At 49.8% G+C, this 13,774-nt stretch overlaps 1 protein-coding gene across 1 annotated transcript in view; it reads right to left on the bottom strand.

Moving 5' to 3' along the window:
* SHCBP1L (SHC binding and spindle associated 1 like) overlaps positions 1-9,994 on the bottom strand; it is a 49,208-nt gene extending 39,214 nt beyond the window's left edge. The window contains exons 1-2 of the mRNA XM_045028302.1: positions 9,679-9,994; positions 7,417-7,566 (exon numbers count right to left, since the gene is read on the bottom strand). Coding sequence (XP_044884237.1) covers positions 7,417-7,566; positions 9,679-9,924 — 396 coding nt within the window. The 5' untranslated portion in view covers positions 9,925-9,994. The remainder of the gene's footprint in view (positions 1-7,416; positions 7,567-9,678) is intronic.
* Between the last annotated feature and the right edge of the window lie 3,780 nt (positions 9,995-13,774).

The raw sequence follows: 13,774 nt of genomic DNA, 5'->3' as shown, positions 1-13,774 counted from the left end.
TTCCTCTAATTCAGCTGTTTACCAAAATTTTGCAGGATTTTCATTCCTAGATTTTAGCTTCTCTGTGGAAGACTGGCATAAAGATTCCAAATCAGTGGGGAAGAAGGATAGGGTCATGAGATCTGTGTGGGCCAAAGCATCCCTAAGTCCACTTTCCATAAGGTAAATAATCTCTTTTCCAATGCTTGTCCACAAGGATCCCACGCTGCAGGTGAGTGACCAACAGTTACCTCTCAAAAAAGCTGGCTGTAGGATTCCTATCCAAGATGCCACAATGGAATAATGATAGGTATGTGAACTTATCAAACTCCAACTAGCTTCTCTACAAATCTCAGGAATGCGGAATGGAAGAGTATACAAAGATGATATTTTCTACAATCTGGCTACCATACACAATTGCTCAAAGTATGTCCTTTTCTGCACTTGAAAATGTTAGTGAATGCATCTAGTTCCAAAAGCATGCACAAATGGAGAACCTAAAAAAGAGTTACTCACCTTCTCATAACTGTTGTTCTTCAAGATGTGGTGTTCATGTCCATTCCAATCAGGTGTGTGCGCATGCACGTGCACAGTGGCCGGATGATTTTTCCCATAGCAGCATCTGTCAGGTCAGTCTGGGCGCCCCCTGGAGTTACGTCTTCATGGCGCTCAATATAGGGCCCTGCCGACTCGCCACCCCTTCAGTTCCTTCTTGCCGGCTAGAGGGGAAGGAGGGAGGCATCTCAAAGAACAACAGTTAGGAGAAGGTGAGTAATCGTTTTTTCTTCTTCGAGGCTTATTCATGTCCATTCTAATCAGGTGACTCCCAAGCCCAAGTTCAGGAGGCGGGGTCGGAGTTGTCACTGATTGGAGTACTGTTCATCCAAAGGCCACATCGTCTCTGGCCTGCTGGGTAATCGCATAGTGCATGGAGAAAGTGTGTTTGGAGGACCACATCACTGCCCTGCAGATTTCCTGAGTAGGGACCTGGGCCAGGAATGCTGTAGATGAAGCCTGTGCCCTGGTAGAGCGTGCAGTGATTGGAGATGCAGGAACACCTGCTAGGTTGTAGGACTCACGAATACAGGATGCTATCCATGATGAGATGAGTTGGGATGACACAGGCTGACCTTTCATCCTGTCGGCTACTGCCACGAATAACTGGACTGATTTGTTGAACAGTTTTCTTCTCTCGATGTAAAAGGCCAGCGCCCTGTGGACATACAGAGAGTGGAGCCCTCTGCTCCCTGCCGCTGGAATGAGGCTTAGGGTAGAAGACCAAGAGAAAGATGTCCTGGTTGATGTGAAACTGTGACACAACCTTCGAGAGGAAAGCAGGATGGGGCCTGAGCTGAACCTTGTCCTTATAAAACATGGTGTAGGGAGGGTCTGATGTTAGGACCCTGAGCTCAGACACCCTCCTGGCCGAGGTTATTGGTACCAGGAACACCACCTTGTAAGAGAGGTAGAGCAGGGAGCATGTTGCTAAAGGCTCAAAGGGGGGCCCCCATGAGCCTACAGAGGACCAAGTTGAGGTCCCAGGCAGGGACAGGCTGATGGACATTAGGGTATAGCCTGTCGATCCCTTTTAGGAATCGGCTGCCCACAGGGTTAGTAAACACAGAGCGGACCTGCACACCCAGGTGGAAGGCTGAGATGGCAGCTAAGTGCACCCTTATTGAAGACAAGAGTCTCTCCTGCTTCAGATGGAGGAGGTAGTCCAGAATGAGTGGCACTGAAGCTAGCATTGGGGGCAAATGGCGCTGCGCCGACCAGATTGAAAATCTCTTCCACTTGTTAGGGTATGTGGCTCTCATAGAGGGTTTCCTACTGCCAAGGAGGACCTGTCTGAACAGGAAAGCTCTAACAGACTTTACCATGGAGCTTTCACGCCGTGAGATGAAGCGACTGGAGGTTCAGGTGTTGGAGACGCCCGTGATCTTGTGTGAGAAGATCTGGGAAGAGCAGCAAGGTAACTGGGGCTCCCATGGACATGTCTCGGAAAGTTGTGTACCAGTGCTGACGGGGCCAGGCTGATGCTATCAGTATGACCTGAGCTCAATCTCTGAGGATCTTGAGAAGCACCTTGTGAACGAGTGGTATGGGTGGAAAGGCATATAGAAGAGAACCTCCCCAATGGAGGAACACATCTGGCTGGAGCCTAGGCTGTGATTCTGGAAGCAGCAGAACCGCTGGCACTTCCTGTTACGTCACGTGGCAAAAAGGTCTACCTGGGCAAAACCCCACCTCTGGAAGATTGAAATTGCGACATCCGGGTGAAGGGACCACTCATGGCTGTGAAATTATCTGCTGAGGTGGTCTACCAGCTCGTTCTGTATCCTGGGGAGGTACGACATCAGGTGTACTGAAAGTTCTACACAGAAGTCCCAATGCATGAGGGCTTCCTTGCACAGGGGAGAGGAGCATGCACCCCCGTTTGTTGATATAGAACACTGCTGTTATATTGTCCGTCATGATTGATACTCATTGTCCAGTTAGGTAAGGATGGAAGGTCTGACATGCTAGGCACACCACTCTCAGCTCTCTGACATTGATGTGGAGACCTAGATCTGCTTGAGACCAGAGGCCGTGAGTTCTGCAGTCTCCCAGATGAGCTCCACAGCCCAAGTCTGATGCATCCATCACCAGGGACAGAGACAGCTGTGGGGCAGCAAAGGAAACCCCTGAGCACATCTCCTGAATGTCAATCCACCACCAGAGGGAGTCGAGGACCGGGCAAGGCAGGATCACAATCCTGTGCAAACTGCCCCGGACTGGCCAATACACTGACACAAGCCACGACTGAAGTGGTCAAAGTCTGAGTCTGGCATGCTGCACCACATAGGTACAGGCAGCCATGTGTCCGAGAAGCTTCAGGCAGTTCCTTGCTGTAGTGGTGGGGAACTGGCTGAGGCCTCGAATTATATCGTTGAGGGCCTGAAACCTTGCCTCTGACAGGTATGCCCTAGCTTGGGTTGAGTCCAGTGCTGCCTCATGAACTGTATCCTCTGGACGGGAGACACAGTCAATTTTGCTTCGTTTAGAAGTAGACCAGGCTGTCTAAGGTGGCTCTGATGAATCTGACTTGAGCTTCCACTTGGGTCCTGGAGCGGCCTTTGATCAGCCAGTCGTCAAGGTATAAAAATACCTGTACCTGGTGCCTTCGCAAGAACGCAGCGAAGACTGACATGCACTTAGTGAAGACTTGAGGTGCTGTTGACAGGCTGAATCGGAGGACAGTAAATTGGTAGTGGGTACTGTTGACCACAAACCTGAGGTACTTCCTGAGGGGCTGAGTGATTACGATATGAAAATGTGTCCTTCAAGTTGAGGGCGGCATACTAGTCTGCTGGATATAGTGAGGGGATGATAGAGGCCAAGGAGACCATGCAGAACCTGAATTTCTTTATGAACTTGTTGAGTTCTCGCAGGTCCAGGATAGGCCTGAGGCCACCTTTGGCTTTCGGTATTAGGAAATACCAGGAATAAATGCCCTCACCCCGTGTTCCTGAGGAACCTTCTCCACTGCCCCTAGTGATAGGAGCAACTGCACCTCCTGGAAAAGGAGCTGCTCATGAGAAGGGTCGCTGAAGAGGGACGTGGAAGGAGGGTAGAAGGGCAGGAGGGCACAGAATTGGATGGAGTTTCCCCTCTCTACCATGTGGAGTACCCAGTGGTCTGAAGTGCAGGACCATGCATGGTAGAAAGGGGACAGTCAGGAGAAAAAGGTATGGGGGGGTAGATCCAGACTCTGATCTGGTGCGCCGTTTTCAACCGCACCTCCAAAAGGCTGGTTTAGCACCAGAAGGCAGTTTGGGTTGGCCAGAGCCCTGGCCTGAAGACTGTTGTTGTCTCCTCCTGTCACTCCTGTTTCTCCTCCGAGAACTGTCCTGGCAGTTCTGGTGATAGAATCTCGGCAGAGGTTGCGCTCTGAAGTGTCTCCACTGTGTGGTGAGAGTGTGCAGACCCAAAGACTTGAGGTTGGCTCGTGAGTCTTTCAGGCTGTGTAGCCTCTTGCCTGTCTTTTCAGAAAAGAGTCACACCCTCAAATGGGAGGTTCTGAATAGTCTGCTGGACCTCATAAGGGAGCCCCAAGACTTGGAGCCCCTTCTCATGGCTATTCCAGTAGCTATGACCCTAGTGGCAGCATCTGCACTGTCCAACGCAGCCTGGAGGGAAGCCCAGGAGACTAGCATCCCCTCCTCCACCAAGGCCAAGAACTTGGCTCGGGAGTCTGAAGGGAATAGCTCCATAAATTTGGCCATCGCCGCTCAGGTGTTATACTAGTACCTGCTGACGATGGCCTGCTGGTTCGAAATAAGGAGCTGCAGACTCCTGGTAAAATAGACCTTTCTCCAGACAAGGTCTAGTCACTTAGCCTCCCTGTTTTTTGGGGAGGGCCCTTGGAAACCCTGTCTCTCACACTGGTTAGCAGCATCCACAACAAGAGAGTCAGGGTGGGTGGGAGTATAAATGTTCATACCCTCTGGAGGGCACAAAATAACGCCTCTCATTGCGCTTGGCAGTGGGCAGCAAAGAAGCTGGGGTCTGCTACAGGGTCTTGGTAGTGTCCACAATAGTCTTAATCAGTGGTAGGGCAATATGAGAAGGTCCTGAGGGGGTGAGGATGTCCACCATGGGATCAGCCTCCTCGGCCTTAATGCCCAGACTCTGAGCAGCTCTTCACAGCAACTGCTGCAGCACCTTGTTGTCCTCAAGCACCAGGGCTACGGCTGTACCCACCAATACCTTGTCTGGCAATGATGAGGAGGAAGCACTTATAAGAAGCAGATGCTCCCTGCCATCTGGCCCCAGGAGATCCCACAACTCTCAGGGCAGCATCGGTGCCGATGGGGCGCTTGCCGGCACCGGGGCTGTAGCCGTCAAACCTGGTGTTGGTGCTGCCATCAGTAAGACCCGGGGAACCATCGATGGAGCCAGTGCCGATCCCTCTGTCTGCACCGACGAAGGGCCTGTCGCTGGTATCTGTGCTGGAGCTGTCAGTACCTGCGCTGTAGTTGGCGCTGAAGTTGGGCGGCTCAGCGGTGCCAATGCTGCGGCTGGAGGTGTTGGCATATGGGCAGGCGCCGAGGCAAGCTGCATAAACTATGGCAGGGTGAAGGTGGCTGAGGCCACAGAAGATGCAGAAGAGCCTTGGTGAAAGACCCAGGGGGTCCAGAATGGCTTCTGCTACTGGGTGGCCACACCTGGGGTGCTCTCTTGTCTCTCTCGGACCTCGATCTTTGACTCCTACTTCTCCTGGACTCCAAGGTCTCTAAGACTGAAGACCGGGGGGAGCTGAGCCTTGGTGCCTCGAGGGTCAAGAGCTCAGGGAGCAGGTAGGCTCTTTTTTCGAGTGGGCCGATGCCGAGGGACATGGAGAGGGGGAGCACTTGGACATCATAGCTGGCTTCCCTCTTGACTGCGCCAGGGCGTGGGGCTGCCAGCATTGGAGGTTCTTCCCTCCTTGGGGGCGAGAACGGCACTGTAAGGTACAACAGGTCCTGAGCAGTTTCGAAAGCTTCCGGAGTCGAAGGGAGCTGTGGCTGCTGGCCTCTAGGGACCAGTGACCATGGCAGACCCAGACTCAACTGCCTTGCCTGGGCAGGAGTCGACGCGGCCCCAGTAGGGGATCGGAGCTGTGGCCCGCCTGGAATCTTACTTCTGTGGACCGTCCAGCTTCTTTTTCTTCTGAGGCAACGGTGAGTGGGATCAATGCCTGCTCTCAGCTGGACCTCTTGAGGTGCCATGATGGGGCCGAGCGTCCCAGGACCAGTCTTTTCTCGGTGCCAAGCTTGACAATGGTGCTGGGGCACTTTGCGTCAAGGATGACATGTTAGGAGCCAGGTCCCCTGATCCGGTCGGAATGAGTCCAAGAAGATCACTTTAAGCCGCTGTTCCCTTTCTTTAAGAGTTCTAGGGCAGAACTCGTGGCAGATCTTACAACAATGCTTTTGGTGACCCTCCTCTAGGCCCCGTAAACACGAGGAGTGTGGATCGCACTTCGGCATGCGCTTTACCCGGACCACACAGGTTTTAAACCCCGGGGACCGCAGCATACCACAGCTCCAGGGAGTCAGAATGGGGGGAGGGACCCCCCAACAACTCTAATAATAAGGTAACTATATACAGAGAACTATAGAATGCGCTTGCTAAGCAACAGCTACAGGAAGTTCTAGCCAACCATCACTGGCAGTAAGAAGGAACTGAAGGGGTGGCAGAGCCCTATATTGAGTGCGATGAAGGCGTGACTCCAGGGGCTGCCCAGACCGACTTGACAGATGCTGCTATGAGAAAAATCTTCTGTGCGTGCGCACACCCCTGACTGGAATGGACGTGAACAAGCACTCGAAGAATACTTAAATACCCATCACTATATGGAGATCTGAAAACACAGGTGTTTGAGAACTTCATAGAAACATTTGAAAAAAACTCAATGATAATTAGTGTGCAAGATGCTGTGAGCCTTGCTTATTTTTCCATTAAACTTTAAAAACCTAAATGCTTTATTTTAATGACAACTACCGTATATACTCGATCATAAACCGGTTTGTTTATAAGCTGATTCTCCCCACCCCCCCAAGATGGATAAGTAAAAATGGAAAATTTTTATAACCCGTTCATAAGCTGACCCTATAATTCAGGGGTCAGCAAACTTTGGCTCCGGGGCCATCAGGATAAGCCGCTGTGGGGCCGAGATGGCTTGTTTAACTCAAGGATCCGCAGGCATGGAGGTAAACTTAAGTAAACATAGTGTCCCAGCGCACCAGCTGCTTACCCTGATGGGCCGGGACAGCAACTGGTGGGGAAATTTTCTAGGGAGGGGAGGAGAAGCTGGGAGTCAGGAGAGTAACCCCCGTGGCCACCCCCCCATAACCCCACCCCTAGCCTGGGACCCTCCCCCACCCCCCGCACTCTCCCTATCCCATCCCTTCCCACCTTATCTGGGGAGGGCCAGGGGAGGATGTCTCTGACCTGGCTAGAGCTGCTCCTGCAGGCTGGGCAGCGCGGCCCCAGCCTGCTCCAGTAGGCCAGATCAGGTGGTGCGGCCGCAGCATGTTTCAGTGGGCTGGGCGGCACGGCCATAGCAGGCCGGGTGGCACGGCCGCAGTATGCTCTGGGGGATGGGGCCGAGTGGCACGGCTGCAGCCTGCCAGACCTGGAGCTGCAGCTGCTTTGGCGTGGGTGGGGGGGAGGAGCAGCGTGGCCTGAAGCGGAGAGACTCTGGCCCTACCTCTTCCCTTCTGTCTCTGCTGGCTGTACTGCCTCTCCTTGCTCCCTCTGTTGGGGGGAAGGGCTGAGTCCCCCCTCTCCCTCTCTATACCCATTCATAAGCCGAACCCCTTCTCTGGTGCTTCCCTTTTTTACTAAAAAAAAATCTGGCTTATGAACAAGTATATATGGTAACTAGAATGAAAAAATAAAAAGGAAAATTACTTCAACAAGTATTCCAACAAAAGGTATAAGGACATCTTCAGAATTGATGAAGAAAAGCTCTGGATTGGTCTTCCAGACTCCAAGCCATTTTTCTTTCATCTTCAGTTTCTCCAGAAGATATTTACTCATTGCTTCATTGGCATCTTCTGCCTATTACATGAACAAAGAGAAAAAATTCTCACCTATTTTAAAGACACTTCACTTTTACTTATAAATTCATATAAAACTTCACATTAATCCATAAAACATGATACATCACTCTAGGGCAGTGGTTCCCAAAGTGGGGTTTGCAGAATGTTACGGGGGGGGGTGCCAGAAAAATTTCACTAAGGGCAGCCTGAGGACCCCAGGCATTGGAGGCAGTAGGTGGGACCTGATTGCAGGGGACAGCCTGAGCCCCAGGAAGAGCAGGGTTTGGCAGTTGGGGCTGGCAGCCTGAGCCCTGCCTGTCAGCAGGGGAGGCGGCAGCCCAAACCCTAGTGCTCTGCGTGGGGCTGGGCAGTTGGGGCTGGCAGCCCGAGCCCTGCCCATCAGCAGGGGAGCTGGCAGCCTGAACCCCAGCGTTCTGCGCAGGACTGACAGCCTGAGCCCCAGGAAAAGTAGGGCTGGGCAGTTTGGGCTGGTAGCCTGAGCCCTGCCCATCTGCAGGGGAGCCGGCAGCTCAAACCCCAGTGTTCTGTGCGGGGCTGTCAGCCCGAGCCCCAGGATGAGCGAGGCCGGGCAATATGGGCTGGCAGTCCAAGCCCTGCCCCCAGCAGCCCAAGCCCAGCACTCCGCGCAGGGCTGGCAGCCCAAGCCTGAGTAAGAGCAGGGCTGGGCAGTTGGGGCTGGCAGCCTGAGCCCTGCCCCCACCAGTGGTTCCAGACTTCCAAGAGCTATGCAGACCAAATCAAGCCCATCAATCACACTGAGGAAATTTAAACTTAAATCCCTGGAAATATTCATTTTTAGGACGGGGTTCACAAGATTTCACAATTTAGTGAAGGGGGTTTGTGGGCTGTTAAAGTTTGGGAACCACTGCTCTAAGGGCAGCAGAGAAGAAGGCTATAATGGGGAGGAGGGAGAAGGAAAGAAAATAGTGGGGGGGGGGGAAGAGTGTACACTCTTACAGGAAAGAGAAAAAAGCAAAAAAAAGGAGTGAACCCCGGGGGGGGGGATACTTTAAAAAAAGTTAACTGACAATGTTAAAATTAAACAGTACACAATTACTTTAAATCGGAGTGCTGTGAGAAAATGTGTTGACAAATAATAACCAAATTCCTACATTTTATTATGCTGCTACTCTTCAGGGAAAGAGGATAGATTTTAAATAGCTTTCCAGCTGATCAGAGACAGCCATTATAATTAAGAAAGGAGGTAACACTTTCTCAAAACAGCACAGTGGGGAATCATTGAATAGCCTTTCAATTTATTCTGTCAAGCTTCAATATTCTAAAACTTAACTTATCATCAAATGACAATACATGGGAAGATTAAGACTGTACATACTATGAACCACTGTTCTTTTTTAAATAAATGCCAGTTGAGTGACACATTAAATAGTTTAGGGTTGCAAGGTTATTTAATATTTGTGAGGTGTGTAACTTTTCCCAGAGATTGGCAATTTATTTTATTTTACAGAGAAAAAAAATGCCAATAATTTCTTGCACTAACACCATTGTGAAGTAGACTTGACACAGCTACTAAATAACATAAGAGACAAGGTGGGTGCCATAATATCTTTTATTGGACCAAATTCTGTTGGCAAGAGATAGACGCTCTCAAGCTACACCAAGCTCCTCTGCAGGACCTGTGTAAGCTGAAAAGTGTGTCTCTCACCAACGTAAGCTGGTCCAATAAAAGACATCACCTCCCCCATCTTGTCTCTCTCATATCCTGGAACTAACAGGCCCAGTAAACACCATGGCACTCTGCAAGGGTGTTCTCTAACCTTTCTTGAATTTTTATTTTTCTTCCCAGTCCCTCCCCTTTCCATCTCCATTTCCTCCTCCCCTCCCACTACACTCTCCTCCTCCCTCCTCTCGCCTCCTTGGGGCAGCGTCCCAAGGGCATGATCGCACGGTCCCTTATGTGGATCTTCTCGTTGGCTGGCGCTGTTTACCGTCAGAGGGCGGTAAACGCGTGGGGCTGAGCGCGCCTCGCCTCTTCGGATGCCCTGAAGACGCCCCCGCCCCGTCCCGTCCCCTCCCCTCGCAGGCGGCTCCAGGGGACTCCCCACCTGCCCCGGCCAGTGCTGCGCGCCAGGGTATGGGCCCCGTTCACCTTGCAGCCCCGCAGCAGCCTGTCGCAGTACAGGGCCACCTTGTCTCGCCCTGGCACGGCCCCCAGGTGGGATGGGTACTGGGCTGGCAATGGGTCGGCCTCCGCCTCTTCTTCGCCCTGGTTGGAAAGAAGCGGCCGCCGGCTCGGCCCAGAGCCGGACGAGGGCCCGGCAGGCCATGAGCGGGAGCTCTGACCCGAGCTCGGTTCTACCTCGGCCGCCCCTTCCTCGGAGCCACTCGAGGCCATTGCTTCAGACAGCCACGCGCCTGGCGGCCCCGGGCCGTTACCCGCCGAGCCGAAACTACAGCCAATGGGCGGCCGGCGCGGGACACCCAGCCAATGGGGGACCTGGCTCGTGACCACCGACCGTTAGCGCGAATCCGCCTCTTGTGCTGTGCTCTTCCCCTCCAGACTAACCGCGCGCGCGAGGTTTCTCATGCGCGTGACGGGGCGGGGCTTCAATGGTTCTTCTTTGCGTCTCAGATTTCCTATCTCGTGCCCCTCCCCGTCGCAGCGCGGGGCAGGGGCCGGGGCCGGGGCTGGGTCCTGCTCTCATCTGGGGAACTGGGGGTCCCGGGGGTTCAACCACCTTCCTCTTTTTGGCCCCCTCCGACTGATGAGATCCTCCCACATGGGCCCCTCCCCCTTCACGTCCCTTCTATTTGATTGTGGCGGGAGTGGCTCCCTCATTCTGGCGGCTGGTTTCGTGGCCTGGTGGCTGCTCAGCTGCCATGAAGCCCTTAGGTGTGGGTGACAGAAGGGTTTTGTTTGTAACCTAATTCACTCTGAGGTGCTGCCCCCCACAGGAGGTGACTCCCTCGGGTCCAAGGGGAGGGGGTAGATTGGAACAGCAGGTGCCGGTATGCACTGCTTCATTGCCCACCAAGCAAAGCAGCCTGCTCAGGGGCCTTCTCCCAGCACGCTCTCCTCTCCCCAGCCTGAGCCAAGCAGCTTATGGGGGTGCCAAGGCCCAGTGTCTGCACTGCACCATCGCCTGTGGGACCCAGCACATGCTGCTCTGGCACCACCAAAGCAAGGTGGCAATTTCCATACATTCCTTGGGAATCTATAGTCATCTCTTCAGCGCACACAAGTACAGAAATCCATGTGAAGACCGATTAACATCTCCATTTCAGAACAACATTCTTGGGTGACAGCAAACGTCAGCTGCATGTGCACTTCCTGGCTCTCATCACCACTTCTTGATAAATATTTTCTGGGCCCTTCATCTCATACTAGCGGAAATCACTGAAAACCAAGAGAAGCCTGGAATGGTGCTTAAGGGCTAGTCACAGCTTGTGGGTTGTATTTGACTTATAAGGTGCTGTATTTTTTTTGACCATCCTTATTTCATACACTCTTCGGAAGCTGACAACTTCTTAGACTCAGCTCTATCTAAAATAGTAATGTAAAAGGCGAACGCTCAGAAATTATCTGACATTTTCCTGTTTAATGAACAGTCTCCTCATTTGGACTCTCTAACTCCTGTTTACATCCTTGAACCTAAATAAATTGGCAATACTGTCAGGGAAAGATGAGTAAAACATTGTGGGAGAACATCTGCCATCTCACACGCCCATCTGGAAGGACATTTTGTTAGACAGTATTTGGGGTCAGTATGGGAAAAATGTTAGCTGTCTAGTATAATAATGTACTTCAGGGGAAAACTTAAGATTTCAGTCATGCATTTGTCCATCCTTAGTCATCCTGGACTTTCTGTCTGAATATCCAGATGTTACTAAAGTAAAACCTAGCCATGTGAACTCAACTGATGAAGAGCAAATAGCTACTTTTGCCATATTGCCCTGTACTTGTGTATCTGAAAGAGTGGAGTTTATTTGTTGCAAATCCTGTGCCCCTGTATTTGGGATCTGTATCAGTAAGACCCTTCCATCCTGGCTCATTTTGCTGACCTCAGACCTGGTAACTCATTCAGTCTAGCTCAGGGGTCGGCAACCTTTCAGAAGTGGTGTGCCGAGTCTTCATTTATTCACTCTAATTTAAGGTTTTGTGTGCCAGTAATACATTTTAATGTTTTTAGATGGTCTCTTTCTATAAGTCTATAATACATAACTAAACTATTGTTGTATGTAAAGTAAATAAGGCTTTTAAAATGTTTAAGAAGCTTCATTTAAAATTAAATTAAAATGCAGAGCCCCCCGGACTGGTGACCAGGACCTAGGCAGTGTGAGTGCCACTGAAAATCAGCTTGTGTGCCGCCTTCAGTACCCGTGCCATAGGTTGCCTACCCCTGGTCTAGCTCTTTCAGATAGATCTGAATCACATTGGAGGCCAGGGAGAGTAGCTGGAACTGACTCGTGCCCTGAAGAAAGAAGTGGGGGCAAAGAGAGGAGAAAGACCTTTAAATATTTTCTCAAATGACAGCAAAATGAAAAAAAAGGCTCTGGGTGATTATGAATATGTCTATGTTCAGTGAGTAAGAGGAATTATTTTTTTCTCATTTTTTCTTGTTTATTCTACTTTGCCAGCACAGATTGAAGGGCGTAGCCTGAAAACACCCTCAGGGAGCAAAATTCATTATATCCAGTTTTGCACAATATATATCCAGATTCTTCCTTACTATAAAAAGACTCATGGGAGCTTCTGTATCATGGAACAGAAGTTAGATATTCTTGTTTGCATTGTTTTGTCTGCTTTTGTTGTTTGCTTGAATTTTGCTGTATATAACCTCAAATTCCATTTGTAACATGGGAAGGAGTAAGAGGAGAAACGATGCCAAGGGAAGCAGCTGGAGATTGTGAATCCCATGTATAAATGAAGGGGGGAAATCTTGGGGGACCCACTCCTGAAAACAATTTGAAAAATGGATGTACACTGGAAGTGTTCTAAGGCCAAAAGAAATTACACCCTTTCCTGGTTTTTCTTTCTTTTAGTTTAATTTCCTTAGATCAGATGATTAGGTCATTCTCAATTCTGTTGCTCCTTCCTAATGCCTGAATTAACTGTTGTAGAAGCAGTACTTTGTCTTTCTAAGGCTAAGAGGTACTCTTTCTTTTGGGAGGATTTGATCTAATTTTCCCTTCCTGTTTTCTAAATGCTTTTTCTCTGAAATCTCTTTTCTGTATCCTCTCCCTAGTTTTCTGCTTTATCTATTTGCTCATTCGTCTTGTTTTCTTTCTTTTACCTCTCGTAGCTTTCCATCCCTTTTTCCCCTCTATACTTGTCTGTGTGGGTTGCAAGCCTGTTCTCATTTGCCATGGCTGGTCTTCCGCTGATGCGGATTAGCTCAACCATTTGCAACTATTCTTCCTCAGATGCCAAGAATACCCCATAAATCATTGCCCTGCTCCCAGCAGCCTCTCCTTTGCAGCTCTGTGGGAACTTGTGCAAAGGATTCTGTGGCACATCTCAGGAAGACTGAGTGAGTGAATGCAGGGTCACAGTAACTGAAAAAATATTGAGAATCTCTGATTAATTGTTCTCATCTATATGCCAAACAATTTGGCACCTGAAAGAGACAGAAACGGAAATGTGTTTATGGAGGATTCTGGGTTATGAAAAAATAGATTGAGTGAAAGAAGCAAATAGAAAAGCAACCCTAGACAGTGCTGATCAAGTTTGTGACAAAAAAATTGGAATAGCTGAGATGAACTAGGAAAAGGCAAACGCAAATATCCAAAAAGTTAGACTGTTTAAGAGAGATAAAAAGATGAAGAAACTATTGGTATAACTGTAGAAGAATTACACTCACTGCCTTTATAGAACCCCCAAAATAAGTGTAGAAACTCTTAAAATTCATGATAGAATTGACTTTTGATGCTTGATAACCTTTAATATCTTACAAAGCCATAACATTTAATATTTCTCCTCTAACATGCATATCAAGGGAGTTTTTTTTTTTAATTTAAATGTATATAAGGGGGGCTTATGAATTCAAAAATATACACATACAAAATCGCAGACACAAATTTAAGTGGCCGGATTGAGGCCCGGTTGAAAATGCGGCCCTAGATATTTAATACTGTTTTCTTCTAATTACTGTATCAGGATTTTTGAAGCCCTGGTGCCTTTTTTAACTATAAAGTTAAAGGAACTTTGGTGATGACACCTGAGTTGTCAAAAGTCAGTAAACCAT

This window comes from Mauremys mutica, chromosome 8 (genome assembly GCF_020497125.1).
Source record: "Mauremys mutica isolate MM-2020 ecotype Southern chromosome 8, ASM2049712v1, whole genome shotgun sequence".
In the NCBI taxonomy this organism is placed as follows: Eukaryota; Metazoa; Chordata; order Testudines; family Geoemydidae; genus Mauremys; species Mauremys mutica.
Note: the sequence above shows the minus strand (reverse complement) of the source record. Positions and strands in the feature narration are given on the sequence as shown.